Source organism: Ctenopharyngodon idella, chromosome 22, assembly GCF_019924925.1.
Source record: "Ctenopharyngodon idella isolate HZGC_01 chromosome 22, HZGC01, whole genome shotgun sequence".
In the NCBI taxonomy this organism is placed as follows: Eukaryota; Metazoa; Chordata; class Actinopteri; order Cypriniformes; family Xenocyprididae; genus Ctenopharyngodon; species Ctenopharyngodon idella.
Window position 1 is genome coordinate 8,760,132 of NC_067241.1, and position 18,822 is coordinate 8,778,953.

The 18,822-nt window shown below is 36.5% G+C and overlaps 2 protein-coding genes across 4 annotated transcripts; one reads left to right on the forward strand and one right to left on the reverse strand.

The window, feature by feature from the left end:
* The first annotated feature begins 7,737 nt into the window (after positions 1 to 7,737).
* On the forward strand, positions 7,738 to 13,714 carry nsfl1c (NSFL1 (p97) cofactor (p47)). The gene is made up of 9 exons (XM_051879147.1): positions 7,738 to 7,904; positions 8,414 to 8,511; positions 8,626 to 8,700; positions 9,350 to 9,515; positions 9,599 to 9,694; positions 9,770 to 9,879; positions 10,146 to 10,283; positions 12,507 to 12,674; positions 12,759 to 13,714. Exons 1-9 carry the CDS (start codon positions 7,803 to 7,805, stop codon positions 12,919 to 12,921), a joined length of 1,116 nt encoding a protein of 371 aa, XP_051735107.1. The 5' UTR covers positions 7,738 to 7,802; the 3' UTR covers positions 12,922 to 13,714.
* A 280-nt stretch (positions 13,715 to 13,994) lies between these two features.
* On the reverse strand, positions 13,995 to 18,366 carry emp3b (epithelial membrane protein 3b). 3 transcript variants are annotated; one of them, XM_051879151.1, is made up of 5 exons: positions 17,991 to 18,366; positions 15,149 to 15,251; positions 14,954 to 15,056; positions 14,694 to 14,834; positions 13,995 to 14,557 (listed from the first exon to the last, which is right to left on the reverse strand). In XM_051879151.1, the coding sequence occupies exons 2-5, from the start codon at positions 15,224 to 15,226 to the stop codon at positions 14,391 to 14,393; spliced, it is 489 nt and encodes a 162-aa protein (XP_051735111.1). In that variant the 5' UTR covers positions 15,227 to 15,251; positions 17,991 to 18,366; the 3' UTR covers positions 13,995 to 14,390. The 3 variants fall into 3 exon arrangements, with proteins under 3 accessions (XP_051735111.1, XP_051735109.1, XP_051735108.1); XM_051879149.1 differs by having other exon boundaries at positions 15,149 to 15,276; positions 17,991 to 18,365; XM_051879148.1 differs by having other exon boundaries at positions 15,149 to 15,241; positions 17,991 to 18,363.
* Positions 18,367 to 18,822: the final 456 nt, after the last annotated feature.

The window sequence follows — 18,822 nt, forward strand, 5'->3', positions numbered from 1 at the left end:
AGCAATTGTCTATTTTTATTTTTTCTTATTTCTTATTTTCTGAGGAATTAAGAGAATTGTGATAGTTAGATATATAATATATAATAGATATATTTTATTTGATAGATAGATATTTTTTATTTTAAAATATTTTATTATATTTTATTTTATATTAAGACAATTTTAATTTTCTGAAGAATATTTAAAGGAAATGTATTAAATTATATTTTATATTAAGAGAATTTAAATGTTTAATCTTAGGAATTTTTAAAAGAGTGTTAAGAAGAAAAATGAAAAGAATCCTAATAGATATTCAAATATTTTCTATGAGAATTTTTAATTTTTATTTTTTAAAAAGAGAAATTAAGAGAATCATATGAGAAAAGTACAAGTATTAACTTTAATAAGTTATTCATAGTGATAGGGTTTAACCCTCCTTTTTTCAGGAAAACCAATGTAATATATTTTTGTTCAATACATTTTTTTGATTATTATTTAGAATTTTCAGGGGATTTTATGATACAATGCAATATTTATATAATTCTTATTAGCTATTTTCCCCATTGAAAATAATACACAATTTTTGTTCTAATATATTTTTTTATTATTTTTCAATTAAAGCAGCATTCCATGTTAAAATAGAGACATTTAAAATCCAATTTTTGAAGGTAGATTAGTGCCATCTGGTGGGAGTAAAAAAAGAAAAACTTGCCATGGTGTAACCACTAGATTCCTATATAGTTCTATGTAAAGTGGCTTATAAATTCTCTAGTGTTTTTAGACATAAATACTTATTTTTATTGAGTTGTGGATTTGGATTTATACTTAGACATTCTCAGAGACTACTTTTTGTCAGGATTAGATTTATTTTTGTTTGAAATATTGATTTGAAGTGTCAGTTTTTGCATTAATTTTACTACAATCAAACCTGAACACAGAAGAGAACGTTTCGTTACACACAACATCAAAATTCAATAAAAATGTAAATAAAAAATGAACAGGTATGCTTTATTACAGCTTAATCAATCTGGGTCTGATCTGATTTCAACCTCTTACATCTTTTGGCAAAATTTTGTTACAGCCACACCAGTTCATTTGTGTGTGTATAATAGTGTGTGTGTGTGTGTGTGTGTCTGTGAGTGTGTGTAAGTGAGTGTGTGTTTGAGTGGGTGTGTCTGTTTTGTACTCTTGTGTAACCTCTTCCTTTCTGTTTGTTTTTTTACTGCATTGTGGCTGAATTATTGATTTTATTTCACAAAAACATGCTCTGTGTTATAGTCGTGCTAGTTCATATATATGTATGTGTGGGGGTGGATGCGTCTATTTTGCACTCTTGACATTTTAGAGTGTAACCCCTTCATTGCTGTGCACTTTTTTTCTGCACAGTGGCTGATTTGTAGTTTGTACCACCAAAAGATTCCTTGAGTTTTCATATTTTATCGTATTTCCCATTCATTTCCTATGTCGGTCATTTTTGACCACGAAGGAGCCAAGTGTGACTTTTTTTTCGACCCTTTAACATCTCAGAATCACATCCATGAGTTTTTTGTGTGTTTATTGTTGTTTATTGTTTATTTGGATCCCCATTAGCTTCCACAAAGTGAAAAATGAAAGCAAATGCATTGTTTCATTAAAGTTTACACAGCAGTTGGGAAAGGTTGCTAAAAGAAAGAGCTCTGGTTAAAGCGCACTAAAAATAGATAGAGTTACACTGCTGGTGTGCTCACAGTAGTAGATTTACTACTCTCACTCTGTCAAGGAAGCGATCAATCTGCCCTCTCTGCATCATAACCTGTGTGCCTCTGTTCTCTGCTGCTTTTGAACATGGAGGGCTCTCGTAATAACACTATGGGCCTTCTCATGTACTGAGAAGGTATGATTTCGCTCTGGGAGGTTTCTCCAGTTTGATGTTCCTTCCGCAGTGAAACAGGACTTATAATGGAGTGAAACCACTTTGGGTTCATCTATGCATACATACAAGTGGATGGACAGCTGACAGAGAGAGACAGATGGAGGCAGATTTATGGAAAATAGGAGGGACAAGAGTGAAAAAGATGGAAAAAGGGATGGACAGGAGGGAGGAGAGGAGGCCAGGATGGATTAAGCTTGCAGTAGTGTAGTTGAACTCTGATTAAACTGTCAAAGTGAAAAACGACAGGTCATAGTGAGGGACATTTGGGATGCTACCACACACACACACGCACACTAAAAAGTATGGAAGCTTATTTCCACTAAGAAAAAAAAAATAAAAAAAGGTAATTGCTTTTTATCTTACAATTCGGACTGTTTTTCTTGCAATTCTGAGAAGAAAGGTCAGAACTGAGAGATATAAAGTCGCAATTGCAAGGAAAAAGTTTTGTGGGATATAAAGCCACAATTAATTTTTTATTCTATGGCAGTAAAAAAAAAACCAACCTAAAAAACAAAATTATGAGAGGAAACAAGAGTCAAAATTGCAAATGCAAATTGCAGAATTCTAATGGGAAAAAGTCAGAAATACAAGTTTATAACTCGCAGTTATGAGTTTAGAGCTTACAATTGTGAGAAAAAAGTCTGAATTATGAGATAAAAAGGTTGCAATTATATTTTTATTCTGTGTTGGAAACAAGCTTCCATAAAAAAGAGAGAAGGGTAAGAGCAAAAACAGACGTGATTGTTCTCCACTGACGATTACAGTGGCAAAAAGATGGAAAAGTGCCGTAAAAGATGCATGTACAGGGAAAGATGACAAGGGATGGGAGGATAATCCCATGACTCTCCGGTCTACGAGCAGGCCTCTTCCTGTTGATCCAAACTTTATCTCCATATCTAACCCCGTGAAGAGCTGTAGAGCTCCATACAAACAGAGCTAATCCTGGGAGAGGAACAGATAGCACGGGAAAGCGGCCTTGCTGAGTAAACATCAGTGTCCATAGATGTAAATTAAGATTAAACTCATTTGTGAAAGAGTATAATTTGTTATCTTTGTAATTACGGAACCATTTCCCCTGTCTTTGGTGTCCAAATATTACATTGTTAAACTGAGAGTATCCTCCAAGTCTCATGGATCATTCATGGATGGGATAGACCAGATGCATCTGTAGTGCCCATGGGAATCGATTAGTAAAGGTGACCATCGGTAGAGAGGAAGAAAACAACGAGTTCTGTTTGGAAGTCATAATCTCTGATAATGAGTCGAAGGTCAGGTGTTCAGTTTCGGCTGGAGCGGTCGTGGCATGAATGGGAGGAAAGGACCAAGAGATCGTATCTGCACAACAGTAATGCAATTATTTCTCTAGTGACTTTTAGAAAGTGGTAAATTAGTCTTAATTCACAAGATCAGTTTGCTCATTAAGACCCCACCCAGAAGAGAGATGCATTATGGTCTTATCAGCACAGAAATTGATGCACGTAATTGATGCACGTAATAGTTGCTCTCACTTTCTTGTAATATATATACAGTATGTATATGTGTGGGGCAACCACATGCCATATTCTTTATGCACACTCTAAAAAATGCTGGGTTAAAAACAACCCAAGTTGGGTTGAAAATGGACAAACCCAGCAATTGGGTTGTTTTAACCCAATGTTTGCCCAACGTGCTGGGCAGTTTTATTTAACCAAACTATTGTTTCAAAATAACTAAATTACTATATGGCTGGCTTAAAATGAACCCAAAATAGGATGGAAATTAAAAATCAAACACATAATTACTAGAGGCAACAATAATAAAAGGTGAACATTTATTAATAAGCAATTTAATTAATGTTTATTGTTTAATTGTTATTCATTAAACTTAATAATAAATGTCCATTTATTAAACATATTAATAAATGTTAATTTCCAACATACTTTGGGTTCATTTTAAGCAAGCAATAGTCAATTTTAAACAATAGTTGGGTTAAATAAAGCTACCCAGCAGGTTGGGCAAACATTTAAACTAATCACTGGGTTAAAACTGCCCAATCGCTGGGTTTGCCCATTTTTAACCCAACTTGGGTTGTTTTAACCTAGCACTTTTTAGAGTGTTGGCTACAGATCTGGAAGCCCATTTTATATATATATATATATATATATATATATAAAAACATGCTTTGATAAATAATAATAATTATGATAAAATGTCCAAATTATGAAATAAAAACCTCAACGTTCTGACATAAAAAGAAAAATTATGAGATAACGTCATAATTATGACAAAGAATTTAGACTTATAATTCATAATTATGAGTTAGTATCTCATACACTCTAAAAAATAACTAAAAAAATGAAACAAATTTACAGAGTAAAATACAGTTTTCCATTGACACAGTAATATACCATAAAAGCAATGCATTCTGGGTAATATTTGTCATTTTAAGAAAAGAGGCCTATAGGCTACTTTCTCAAAAACGACAAATAATATTACCCAGAATGCATTGTAATGTACAGAATGCATTGTAATAGAGTACCTCAGGGATGACGTGTTTTTGTAGGCAAAACCCAGAAGCGAGTTAGCATTTTAGGACTTCCGGTTCCATCGCCCTAAAGTCTATGGGTTTTCTGAATGGGTTTTTGCTAAATCGCCTGAAATAAGGTCTGTGGTTAACAAAGCCTCTAAATATTTTCCTGTTTTGATCTATGACATAAAACACACCAATTATAACACGCTTGTGAAATTTTAAAACTTTTATTGTGTCTTAAAAACGGCGGTTGCTAACAAATTGCTAAAAGGGACTACTTCCTTTGGCGGGGACATTAGACGTCATCATGACAAACAGGACATTTGGACAGCATTTCTCATGAAAAAGTGGATAAGTATTCATACACAGTGCAGATCATAATCAGCGAGCATGTTTTTAAATAAAGTTGTTTTTTTAAATAAAGTTTGAGGAAGCTTGGTGGTGGTGACATTGATCCGAGACCATGGTGTGCTGTGGTCCGTTTATAGCCTACTGTTAGTTTTTTATATCTGACGACTTTATTTAGGCTTCAAAATGTATAAATGTTGTGTTAACTTGTAAAGATTATCTTGATAGACAAAACATGTAAGTGTCATAACCATTTGTTAAACACAGAGCTTATTTTTTGCGATTTTCCAAAAGTCTATGAGAAAAATGCATAGGCTTTTGATAGAGGGAACCCCTGCGCCGCTTACTTCCGGGTTGGCCTACAAAAACACGTCATTCCTGAGGTACTCTATATACCGAAGTAATATTCTGTAAAAACAATGCATTCTGGGTAATATTTGTCATTGTCAAAACGACAGATAATATTACTCAGAATGTACTGTTTTTATGGTATATTACTGTTTCAATGGAAAACGGTATTTTACTCTGTAAATTTGTTTAGTTTTTTTTTTACAGTTATTTTGTAGTTTCAGCTTTTTATCTCACAATTATGATTTAGTATCTCATATTTCTGACTTTTAATGTTATAATTTTGGCTTTTTATCAATGAAGCTGTCTGCAGTGCACAATAAACCTCTTGTTTACATGATGTTTACACTTTATTGGTATAATGACAGCATTACAAAAATGTAGAAAGTCAGTGAGCTCGAGTGGTGTGTCAGCAGCTTTAATTTAAACACCTCTGATTGGCCTTTGCATTTATGTGCTCAACAGTCATGTCTGTGGTTGGTAACAAAGCTCAACGCAGCAAAAAACTTGCGACGCAACTGGAGTAGATGTAAATAAAATTCTTTCTCACAGCATTTTTTCAACACTGGTTATATTTCTTTAATAAATATTTGTTTGTCCTCTAAAGTCTGCGTGCATGCGTGCTTTTGTCCACTCTGAATCTGAACATTAAAAGTGCAGCCCTTGACCCTAAACGTCCTGTTCCACACCTCAGTCTGATGCTCTTCCTGATCTGTCAGTGAGAAAGACTGTTTATCCAAGCACACATATGATATGTCATAGAAATACTCATGCTTATCTATATTGTGCTAGCGGTACATACAACGTTTCTTGAGTGATATTAACATACACTGTGTCTGATCAGTCATATTGCTAATAGCTATCATGCTAATTTACAATTGTATGTTTTCTCTAGTATCACACCCAGTGAGGAAATCGCTGTTATTTTGATATGTTTGCAGAACGTCCTTCCTCATTGTGGCCCTGGGATACTGTCTGACTGCTCTTCCTACTACAGTCGAGGGTCACAGGCCTCTGCTCTTTGTATTGTGTGTTGTGAGTTACTTCCCTGCCCTTTAACACAACAGTGACTGCAGGCCCACATCCACAGCCAGGCTGAAGGTGTTCGTTTCCCCACGATAAGGCTGGTTCTTCCTCTTTCTCCTCTTTCTCTCTGCTCGAACACACCCACACTTTATCATTGTCAACAACTGTTGTAGAAAGAGCTGATGCTTACCACATTTGTGTAATGCTGATTTCATCAGTGAACGTTAGATGCATATTTTAGCCTACTTCATGCATGGTATCTGTTCATCTCATGAGAATGGAAAAAAACAGTGTTAGAGAATCAGGTTTATCTGATAGATTAATGCATCTTTAAAATCAGATTGTTCGTCGATTCATCTTTTTTGAGGAACAAGGGACATATGTTAAGTATATATGTCTGTATATATCTAAATCTATAAGAACATGCAGCAATAATGCATATAAAAATAGATTTTTTTTCATTCCCTTAAGGGCCAGAAAGATGATTAAAATTTGAGGGCATATATTGCTCTCTTGCAAGAGCTGCAGTGAGTGTGATAGGAAAGGAAAGCTTGGGGGTGAATGATGACAGCAAAGCTCTGGTGTTTAGTCATGTTCCAGAACCTGATTATCTGTGAAGATCAAACGAGCCAGTGCACTGGAAAACAAACAACAAAGCATCGCCAAGTTTCTCTCCAGAAACAATGTGTGCTAAATTAGATCCTCCCAAACCAATTTAGCACATAGTTTGCTTCTGTTTAGCGACCTTTGAATCAGCAGTTGCTAATTAATGAATATTAGAGGAAGAAAGTCCTGCAAAATCCAGGTCACACAATAAATAAGTTATTGTCTGCTGGTGTGTGAAAGCTTTGTGTTGTGAAATCACGTGTGAGAACTGAGAACCCAGTTTTCCATGTTAGATGTGATGCTGCCTTCACATATTCTAGGAATTATCGGGAATTTTCTTAGGTAAAAAAAATTGCACATGAACGCCCTCTCCTCTCGAAACTTGAATGCGATGTAATCACGACTTCAGAAGTGGGAATTATCAAATTTCCAATAGCACGTGAAGGCAGCATTAGATTCAGTGGCACCATCCACCAATTGTTCATTTAGCCTATAGGCTAATTGTGATATTTTGCTAACGAAAACTAATATAATTTCTATCATTAAAAAATGTAAATATAACATTTCACCTAATATAACAAAACACTTCATGTGGGCCTGAAAATTTACTACGTAGCAGGGATGAGAAATATGTGACAAATAAAATGGAGTGGACTGTATTGCCATCTGCTGGTACAAATGTTAGGGGAGAGATTCGCGACATACTAAATCTTTCTCTGAATTCTCAGTTCTCCACATGTGCTAGTATTAATATCTGCACTATATTTTTAAATATATAATAAAATAGTAATTATGCCAACTTATAGGCCCTAATAAATAAATATGTGCAAATCAATATTTGTTAGATTTTCTCTTTAGAAAAAAAAAAAAAAAAAAAAAAGATTTTCTCTTGTGTGATAATAAAACTTTACATTTAAAACCAAAAAACATTGCCAACATTAATATCGATGCCATAAAAAGAGAGGGGACTGAAAACAGAAAAATCCACTCTAAACTTGTGCTCCCAAACAGCGGAACAAAGCTTTCGTTTCCTCCGTTTCCTGTCGGATCTTTTCTGAGCGTGACACATCAAAAATGGCGGAGCGGGAAGAAGCAGTGAGGGGATTCGTTGCTGTTACTGATGTTGATGAAGAGAGGGCCCGTTTCTTCCTCGAGTCAGCCGGCTGGGACCTACAGGTCAGCAGGACACTGATGACTTTATTACTGAAATATTGTGCTGTGAAGCACAAGCACTGCAGCTGGGAATTCAACAGACTTTAAGCCTCCACAGGCAGCCAGTGAAATCTATAACCGGCTAACGAAATGTGCAAGTCACTCTTCATTTAAATCACCAGGAGTATCTTAAACTGGTTTAACTCGTTAAGCATACATGACGGGATTCACACTTCAGTATTTAGTAGTCATTATTTCCTTGAAGTAGTTAGATGTTTTTTAAGCGGTGCCGGTTTGTTTTATATAGAAATTCACCCATAAGCTAGCAGCTTTAGCTTGTTCAGTTGAAACTCATGTTTACATTCGTGTTTTTTTTTTTTCGTCCTGAGATATATTATATTGCATTATTTTGGAGTCATCAATATAATGAATCTGATGTATCTAATTACCGAAAGCAAAATTGAGAGTTGTTGTTTTATTTCTGCGTGTCTGTCTGTGAAATGAAGTGTCAATTCTCTCTTCTGTCTCGTCAGCTTGCTCTAGCTAATTTCTTTGAAGATGGAGGAGATGATGATATTGCCACCCTCCCTCAGCCAGAGCCTGGCTCTGTCACTCGATCCACAGGGCCAAGGTAACACAGGTCAACCCACAAACTGTTTGGACTTCTCAATCATAGAATCATCAGCTGTATGGTTAAAGTCATAATAACAATTGAGCTGTTTAATAGAATCTCTTCTGATTTCAGTGAACACAGAGTGACGTCCTTTAGAGATCTGATGCATGAGGATGATGATGACAGTGGTGAGGAGGAAGGCCAGAGGTATTAATATCTTGTAGTTAATAACAGCTAAAAATTGATGTTTCTTAATATTGGTGTTTATATCATTATGGAATAATTTCATTATTTTGTATGGAATATTTATTTTTAAATCATATGCCCTCGTAATCTTTCAAAAACATTAACTTTTCTGATGACGCATGCACAGGAGTGAGGGATAGAAAATAATCCCTCCCTTCCAGCAACCTGTCACACATGATATCGCAGGGAAATTGATTGCTTAAAGGAAACTGTATATTTGCACACCATGTCTTTTAGGTTTTTCTCCATTTTTTTTAATCACTGTTTTAGCTTTTTGGTTCATTCCAATGGTCCTGTGGTGACAAGTATATATTAAAAGTAAAAATCTCAATAAGTGATCGTAAAAATGCATGTATGATAATTATACTAGAATTAGAAATATTGTTATAAATTATATAAATTGTGTTAAATAAAATATAGCATCACCCTCCAAGACACTGCTGTGACTGCTTGACATGTCAACTACCCATATACTCTGTAAGATTCCATCTCAAATAGCCAGATAAAGACATAAACACTTTCACTTTTGCCTTTACTCTCTTTTAATGTCATGTTTACACATATTTAATGCTCCATTCTTTTAAATAACATCAGACTTCTCCTCCTGCAGGTTCTTTGCCGGGGGCTCAGAACGCAGTGGGCAGCAGATTGTTGGCCCTCCCAAAAAGAAGAGCCCAAATGAGCTGGTTGAGGACTTGTTTAAAGGAGCGAAGGAGCATGGGGCGGTTCCTGTCGACAAAGCAGGCAAAGGACTAGGAGAATCCAGCAAGTCCAAGGTAGTTCTTCCACAGAATAAACTTAGTATGCATGCTTATTGTGTACTCATCTCATGTGATTTTGATTTCTGCTCATTCTGCAGCCGTTTATAGGTGGTGGTTATCGATTGGGTGCGGCACCAGAAGAGGAGTCAACTTATGTGTCAGGAGCTCGGAGACAGTCCAGCAGTTCACAAGATGTGAGTCACCTAGCCTGTTGAAGTCATTCAGATGTAGAGAGAGATCTGCTACAGTGATTTGTGCTGTGCCAACAGGTGCACGTGGTGCTGAAGCTCTGGAAGAGTGGCTTTAGTCTTGATGATGGAGAGCTTAGGAACTACAGTGATCCCGCGAACGCTCTCTTCTTGGAGTCTATCCGCAGAGGGTGAGCTCTGAATTCATTCACTGATGTTTGGCAGTTTACAGAAGTTTAGCTGATCAGCAGACGTTATTGTTCCCCCATCAGGTCGCTTCCAAAAGCATCCAACATTTTTCATTAAGTTTAATAAGTTTTATGTTGGGCCCTCTTGACATTAGCATTGAAAATCCTTATCGGTTGAACACTATTAGATAGTCCTTCGCTAACTGGTTGTCAAATTAGACTAGATAACCCACTAAACCTCTTTACTCGTTACTCTCTGGCTCTCTCAGGGAGATTCCTCTGGAACTGAGACAGCGTTTCCGAGGTGGTCAGGTAAACCTAGACATGGAGGACCATCGGGATGAAGACTTTTCCAAACCCAAGCCTACTTTTAAGGCCTTTACTGGAGAAGGAATGAAACTCGGCAGGTTGGAAAACTCTCTCTTCTCTCTTATGATTTTTCTTTCACTGAGCTGAGGGTGGCTTAATTACTTGCACTCTTTTTGATGCTAAAACATATGTATGGCTAATAGAGCTGCACGATTCTTAATAAATTGAGACTAATTTTTTTTTATTTATTTTTTTTTTTTTATAAATTTCATTTCATTTTAAGTATGAGATCATGATTCTCCCAGAATTCTGAATGGACAACTAAACAAAACAACATTTAATTTACTGAGATTCTGACAAAAGGTTAATCAGTCTATTTAAAAATGTTATTATTTAAAAAAAAACTTTCAATTAATGATTCAATGACTCATACAGGCTTCAATTATATCATTACTGGATGAATCATTGTTTTTAAAGAATCTCTTGAATGAATGATTCAATGAAAAATAATTTTTTTAACAGTCATTTGTCACCACTTAGTGGCTCAACAATATAATTGATACAATATATGAAGCATCAAGTTAAAGGGATAGTTCACCCAAAAATGAAAATTTGATGTTTATCTGCTTACCCCCAGGGCATCCAAGATGTAGGTGACTTTGTTTCTTCAGTAGAACACAAATGATGATTTTTAACTCCAACCGTTGCAGTCTGTCACTCGTATAATGCATGTCAATGGGAACTCCATCTATAAGAGTCAAAAAAACATGAACAAACAAGTCCAAATTAAACCCTGCGGCTCATGACGACACATTGATGTCCTGAGACACGAAACGATCGGTTTGTGCGAGAAACCGAACAGTATTTATATCATTTTTTTACCTCTAATGTTGGTGTATTAGAGGTAAAAAATGATATAAATACTGTTCGGTTTCTCGCACAAACCGACTGCAACGGTTGGAGTTAAAAATCATCATTTGTGTTCTACTGAAGAAACAAAGTCACCTACATCTTGGATGCCCTGGGGGTAAGCAGATAAACATCAAATTTTCATTTTTGGGTGAACTGTCCCTTTAAGCCCTGGGTATACTTCGTTTTTGTACATGTACGCGCACAGGCTTGGAAAGTATACTTCATTTGACTTGTAGGCATTCACAGGCGTTCAACGCATGCGCATTTTTGAGCAGTCTCTCGCCACGAGTTACAACCCATGTAAACATCTTTGTATTCTTTCATGCTAGAGTTGTACAAATGAGGGTACTTTCTAACCTCTTTGCACAATCTCGCGTCTATGTAGGCCTCCCTTGTCTCTGTAGCTTGCATGCGTTCCAGTCTGTTCTGTTTATGCAGTTTTTCTTTGACTACCTTGTGAATCGACATCCCCAGGACACGGTTGCCACCTTGTGGATAAACTAATTACCGCAAAAAAATTAATTGCGCATATGCAACCTGTGCGTACAATTACGCGCGGTTACAAAAATCCTGTGTTGCGCGTACTCTTCTGATGGCGAAATTCGCGCCCACGTGCACTATGCTGACCCTCGCGTACATGTAAAAAGTGAACTATACTTTGGGCTTTACTTTCAAAGGAAAGGTGATTTTGATCGCTACCATAGGCATCAGTGTTTATATCTGAACTATAAACTTTTATCCCAGTACTTCTGTGATAATTTGAATGATTGTAAGAGATGTGATTGTACTTGTCAAAGGTTTAATAGACATATGAATCATCTCATTGTTGGAAATGGAGACGTATTGACTGAAATCAAATTTGGATTTTTCTGAAAAAGATTGTGATTTAAGATGCAACTGAGTAAAATGATTTTACATTAATATTATTATTGTAAAACATAATTGTTAAATAAAAACATTGAGTAAGAAAAATAATATAATTATAATAATGATGATGATAGTTTTATTTAATGGTTCAACTGTAAAATTATGATACTAATATTATTGGCTGTCTAAATTTCCTCATTTTCAAATGATAAACCATCAAGCTTTTATTTTGGCAGTAAACTTCTGGGACGCCTTAAAGCTTCTCTTTCGATGACAACAGCTGAAATTTGGGAAGATACATATATTTTGTTTAATTGCAGCCTTTGTGATTTGGTAATCACACTAAGCCATATTGCAATTTTGATTTTGCATCGATTAATCACGCAGCCCTAGTAAATCATGAATTGTTTAGTTTGATGGGCACTCTGCAGCTCTCAACTAATTGAATATTGTAGTCTACTTCATAACACTTGATCATTAAATGTTATATAATTTAATATGGCTGAACTGTATTGACATTATCCTACACTAACCTCCCTCAGCGCCACTCCAGAGTTGGTGTCGCTCCAGAGCAACCCACAGGACCAGGCTAGCAGTGAAGCTGAGGCTAGTGCTTCTATCAGTGTGGACAGCTCTCAACCTGTCACCAGCATCCAGATCCGACTGGCCGATGGAGGCCGGCTGGTGCAGAAATTCAACCACACCCATAGGTAAAAGAGTTATGAACATGCTTTGAATACTATGGCATGAAAATCTTCCTCACAACTGACTTGTTCTATCTTTCTCCATCTCAGGGTGTCTGACGTGCGTCAGTTTGTGGCGAGCGCTCGCCCAGCTTTAGCCGCCACTGAGTTTGTTCTCATGACGACCTTTCCCAACAAGGAGCTGACGGATGAGAGCCAGACGCTGAAGGAAGCCAACCTGCTGAATGCCGTCATTGTGCAGCGGCTAAAGTAACCGCGCCATCCGGTAGCCTGGCTTTGTTAAAGCACTCTTGAGTTGGAGACACCTGGACTGAAAGGACTTCTAATTACTTAATTTTGTTTTCTTTAGTGATATGTTATTCCTCTGTGACAGTTTTGAGGGTGATTTGTGGTTCTGGTTAAGCAAAATGGAGATGAAGGGGAAGCAATCACACTGTGATATAGATAAGGAAAGAGCAACCGAAGCGAAGATCTAACAAGTTTTACGATTTTAGAATAACTGCTGAACATATTCAGATTGATATAAAGAGCTGTCTGAAGAGTTTTGACATTCTTTTACCTCGATGTCTATCTTGCAGCGATTATGCTGCTTCTGCTTTACCACCACCTCAGTTTTATTCCTCGTTCTGTGATTCATCTCTTAACATTTCTCTGAACTGTCATAAAAAATAAAGTAGCCTTATATTCTGACCCCATACAGTGACACTGACCTCCAAGATCAACCTCAACTGTCAATGATCAAAACATTGTTTTTGTTTTTTTTACAAAACAATCTTTCTTTTATGAGATTTGAGGCTATTTTTGTTATTTAGGTTGTCACACTATATTATCGAGGTTTTTTTTTTTTTTTTTTTTTTTAAATTTTGCCTGATTATATAATAAAATATTGAGTTGGTTGATTAAGAGCCAACTTCAGTTTCGGACACTGCTGCTGGTAAACATATCAGCGGCCTTCTTGTATTCTATGCAGAAACTGACTATAAATCTGGACGTATTGCGTGATTGTGAGCTGTGGTGAACCTGATATTAAACCCCTTTGTCTGGCATTGGAGAGTGCTTTATTTGGAGTGTTTCAGAGTATGGGACCACCCTAGGAACATTCCCCCCCCAAAAAAAGAGACCTTTGCATGTCAGGAAGCAGTTTGTTTTTGAAAGCTTTGTTTGTCGTAAGATCATGCTAGACGGCGTGATGGAAGCTATTAGTTGAGAAACTGGAGTCATGAGTTTTTTATGCACTCCCAAGGTCTGTGAAGTCCACTGGCTTGCTGTGTATTTGTGGTGAATTTTTTTTTACATTTAGCACAGTAATGAAACTGAAATCAGACATTAATGACTTAATTGAATTTATTTATAAAAATACATCTTAACATTTTAGCATATGGATACCGCTATAATGTATACAAGTATCCCTTCAGTATTAAATGAGATTAAGTTACGTGGCCCATTTTATTATTAAATTAGCTATAATTCAGCTAATCAGATATATTAGTCATGGTCGCCCTTTAAGAGTTAACCAAGTTGTGCTGATCTTCGACATGGGCTGTGTCCGGGCTATATTTCAGCCATGTATATTTATGTGTAGCTAAATAAGGTCTAAATAAGCAAAAAATAAGTCTTTTTTTTGTTGCATAGAGATATCATGAAGTATATAATCATTCAGTGGAGTATGTCAACAGCAAACATTCTTCGCATTGCTGGTCTTTTTTTTTAGGACACTCGTTGCTATTCCCTTTTGCGCAGATGGATGTACATGATTCCACTGCACAGGAGCAAAGGTACACAAACCCACGCCAAGAAAAAGCAGTAGCCGAAGTGTCCTGAGCTCGAGTCCCGAACGATTTCTTTATTGTGCAGAGTGTAAATGAGCACGGCAGTGAAGACGTTGAGGCCTGAAAGGAGACAGAAATGGTCAGAAAAATTTTTTCCAAATGTTTTTTCTCGACTTCAGAGCAGCTGAAATTAGTGTTCATGTATTTTGAAGACGTTAACCTTGGGTAATAAAGCAAATTAATTCTAAGTACTTACCGGCAAATGCCTGGCAGACACCAGTGAGGTAAAAGAGTCCTCCTTTAGACATGGTGAAGAGTTGTCCCAGGAATATCAGGAATGAAATGGAGGAGAAAACCACCGACAGGACCATCAGAACCTGGACAGCTTGAAGCCACTCTGGTGGAAACAAAACATGGAGACTATTCTGCACAGCTTTGAACCCCTGAATGGTGATGCTTATCGCATTAAATTCCTATATTTAAAAATCATTTAAGTGCTCAAATGTGTTATTTTACCCGTCTCTTTTGACGTTGCACAAAACCACACCTCTGTTTCATTGTCAAATCGGCAGTTGTACCATAGGTCTGAACTTTCTGTGCCGTCACAAACCCACCAGGACTGAATCATACAGAAGATGAAATACGCATTAATGATTTCAGATGTATGCACATTATTCTGTTTTTTGGGGATAAAGTGTTTCATATAGTTACCTTCTCCATGGTGGCGATAAAGAGAACCGCCAGTGTGATGAGATGAAGCAGTGTGACAAACATCAGGAGGGACGCCATGGTGATAAACAGCACCTGTCAACATCTGAAACGTTCTCATCTGTGTATTTCTGTGTTGTAAATCAGGACACAGATTCCACTTTTAACACATTTAAAATATTTTATATGTATTAATAGGGGTTCAAGCATGTTGCTCTGAAACCCTATTGTAATTGTTAAAATTTCCAAGGATCAGCATTCTCCCCTTAAAGTGATCGGGCAGACCAAAATGTAAGTCATAGAGACTTGAAACTTTGATGGCTGAAAGTACTCACACAGTCTACAGCGTCACCAAGGCTCACCCCAATCGGCCTGACGGGGGCGCTACAGTGGTGAAAAGTACGAAATGGCTCATAACTCCTGAACCTTTAGGCCTAGGCTCAAGTGTCTTATATCATTGAAATCCCCCAAATTTTTGGGTATTTTGGATTTTTTTGAAAAAATTACTTTTGCGAACTAGTCCTTGGTTTTTGGCCTGATCGGAACCAAACCATTGCAGCAAGATTCTCCGGAGTCTGATTATCAATAATTATCAAAAAAAAAGTTGAGATTTCAATTCACGGTCCCCAAGGGCCGCCATGAGATATTTTCACCAAACTCAGCACACCTATGCAAGAGCTCATTCTGTGGTCGCGTGAAAAAGGACACGCCAACTGGCCACTTGGTGGCGCTATAACAGGAAAAAAACTTGAAAATGGCTATAACTACTTCACCGTTAGTCCGATTGACTTGAAAATTGGCCACCATCAACCAGTGAATTTTGAGCAGCTAACAGACTAGGTTAACAGAATGAAATTCGCTGGGCTTGTTTAGCCCGGAACACACCAAGCCGACGGTCGGCCGTCGGGCAGTTTTTGTTCGTCGGCCAACCAAGTTTTCTCAGTGTGTTCCGCACCGTCGGCTGAAGTTGGTCCTCGTCGGCTTTTTTTCGGCCGATTCGACATGTTGAATCAGAGTCGAAGCTCATTGGTCAGTCGGGCCATCTGATCATTCTTATTGGCTGTTCAGCTACTGCCACCTGCTGGTACGGAAAGGCATTTCTTCTTACGCAGGCGCAGAACAGACGTGCTACTTGGCCGTCGGGTGTCGAGCGTCGGTTTGGTGTGTCAGGGCAACTTTGGACCCAGACGCTGCTGACGTGAGCCAACCCTGCACTCTGCTTTCGTCGCCACTAGTTCGTCGGCGTTGGCTTGGGGTGTTCCGGCTTTTGAATCACGGCCCTAGACGCCTGTGAAAAATTCAAAAGAAATCGGCCACCAGGGGGTGCCTTAGCGTTTTTCACGTGCGTAAAGGATCGTGTACTGTGCGATTTTTCGCACACGCCCACGATTTTCATACCGCATAGTAGAACTCCTCATTCTGAGCATCTTTGCCTCTAGGACCGCTGCTGTCCATCAAATTGTTCATTAAATATTGGAGATTATTTCAAAAACCAACTTTGGTGAACTAGTCCTAGGTTTTTGGCTCAACCTCAATAACAGTTAAAAAGTTTTAAAAACCATATATTAAATTGCCTGTATTTGCTGTAAATGGTCTTTTCCATCTATGATCGAGATGGTTACAGGCTTTATTAAAACATTATACCTCTTTTACATATGTGCTTAAAGGCCTTAAAGCACTTGAACCCCAATAATTGCTGCTTGCAGCTATATTTATTATTATTATTTAGTTGTTAATAAAAACTTAAATGTAACTATAAATATTTAATAATATTATTTTAAACTAAAATATTTTGTATAATTTATGTATTATTATTATTATATTGTTTATAAACATTTCATTTAAAAAAAAATTTTTCAAAATAATATTGTATTTGTTATATAGTTACTATGCTCTTTAAATACTAAAATTATTCAGACGTTTTTGATATTTCTGGTATATTTTTACTAGTGGGTGCAGGACACTGTAGTTCATTTATGTAAGTGAGGACAGCAAGTAAACTGTGACATATTATACCCAAAAATTCTTCATACAGTGGACTACCAGTAAAATTGATACAAATTTGGAGCCAAAAATTATTCAGACACTTTGACCTGACCATATTTTGCCATTATCTGACATAATTAAGATTATTTTTTTCTGACACACTTTAACTCTGAGATCTTGTCATATTTTATTACCATTTTTTTTTAAATATAGTGAATAAACTGTATTAATAAATGAAATGTTCAAGGTGTCTAAATAAATTTTGGTTTGACTGTATTTATTATTTATAATAAAATAAATTATCTAATAAAAACATTATTATTAATCATTATTATTATAATAAATAAAATACTATTGTTGTTTGATATTTGATAAGTCAAGGGTTCAAGATACAACTGCATAATTGTACGACTACCCTCAGGTTTTCTGTAAGGACAAGAGGTTTAACAAACCTAGAGGGAAAAGGGCAGGAAGTAAAAATACTAAGTAAACTGACTATGGCTGAAGTCCAGAGCTGAGAAATGAAGGCACTCTTTCAGACTTTTCTGAATCTTAAGACACACTGTGCTTTTCCTCAGGTCAAAGCTAGAGAAGAACAGCTTCGGGAAAAGTCATGTTCTTATAACCAGTCTTCTCAGAGACATGAAAAAAAACCAAACATCTAAAACGGTTCTTTTGACTTCTGACTATAATAATATTATGATGTTCAAGCACAGATTCATTCCCTTTTTAAAATCATCAATCATATTCACAGCAGAGTTTGAAGTGGTAAAGTATCTTAAGTTGTTGTATTTTATGGTTCAAATTTCAAACCATAGACAATAATAAAAAAAAAATGATTGAATAAAGGTAAACTCACCAAATGTGATCCAAATTCAGCACAGGCACATATACTCTGTATTGACTCTTTCAGTGTTTATTCAGGTCTGCTGCTACTCTCCTCCCTTTTCAGCTCCAGTAAATTGGAGGATTTTGTGGGGTCAACTTCAGAAACGCCCATTTCCTTGAAGTTGGGTTAGTTCTGTTGTCCTGCACACAGTCCCATCAGATCCTCCTTGTGTGTTCAGGAAATGCATGAGCATGGGCACACGTCTCTCTTTCCTTATAGTCGTTTATCATCTCAGAGGGTGTGCGCTGAGTTCCTATGGGGTTCTATCATAACTTCAATCTCCTTTGATGATGTCGATTATGTGAGTGGGTTTCATTCATCATCGCCCATGAGATGGTGTTATGGGAAAGCCACCTAAATGGGGAAAACTACAGGAACCTCAGTGTTTATTTGTCCTGCTGTGTACAGTAAATGTAGGTGGACCAAGGGGAAAAAACTATTATATATATATATATATATATATGTGTGTGTGTGTGTGTGTGTGTGTTATAGTATCTTTATATTATTTCTACAAGTGTTACAAATGCATTGGCATACAAAACAGTACAATCTTTCCATAACTGTAAATACATCTGTCCATTGTATTGAATACTATGCATTAAAAGGTATATTTCTTCATTGGGCATTTCAATGTTCATACTTGGTCAATTTATATATATATATTATTGTGTGTTATTTTATAAGTTCATAACAATTGCTGTAGGTTAATGGTTTAAAAATATACAAGCATATTTTGCTTAAAATTGTCAGTGTCAGTTAATACGTTACAACATTACAATTCTAAATCCTTTATATTATATAT

Bases quoted from the DNA above. Each gene is read 5' to 3' on its own strand.
- nsfl1c (XM_051879147.1), top strand. From the start codon at position 7,803: ATGGCGGAGCGGGAAGAAGCAGTGAGGGGATTCGTTGCTGTTACTGAT. The intron at 9,880-10,145 runs GTGAGCTCTGAA...TGGCTCTCTCAG, and splicing joins TTGGAGTCTATCCGCAGAGG to GGAGATTCCTCTGGAACTGA. The intron at 12,675-12,758 runs GTAAAAGAGTTA...TCTCCATCTCAG, and splicing joins AAATTCAACCACACCCATAG to GGTGTCTGACGTGCGTCAGT.
- emp3b (XM_051879151.1), bottom strand. From the start codon at position 15,226: ATGGCGTCCCTCCTGATGTTTGTCACACTGCTTCATCTCATCACACTG. The intron at 15,057-15,148 runs GTAACTATATGA...TGTATGATTCAG, and splicing joins TTATCGCCACCATGGAGAAG to TCCTGGTGGGTTTGTGACGG. The intron at 14,835-14,953 runs GTAAAATAACAC...TGTTTCCACCAG, and splicing joins TGCAACGTCAAAAGAGACGG to AGTGGCTTCAAGCTGTCCAG.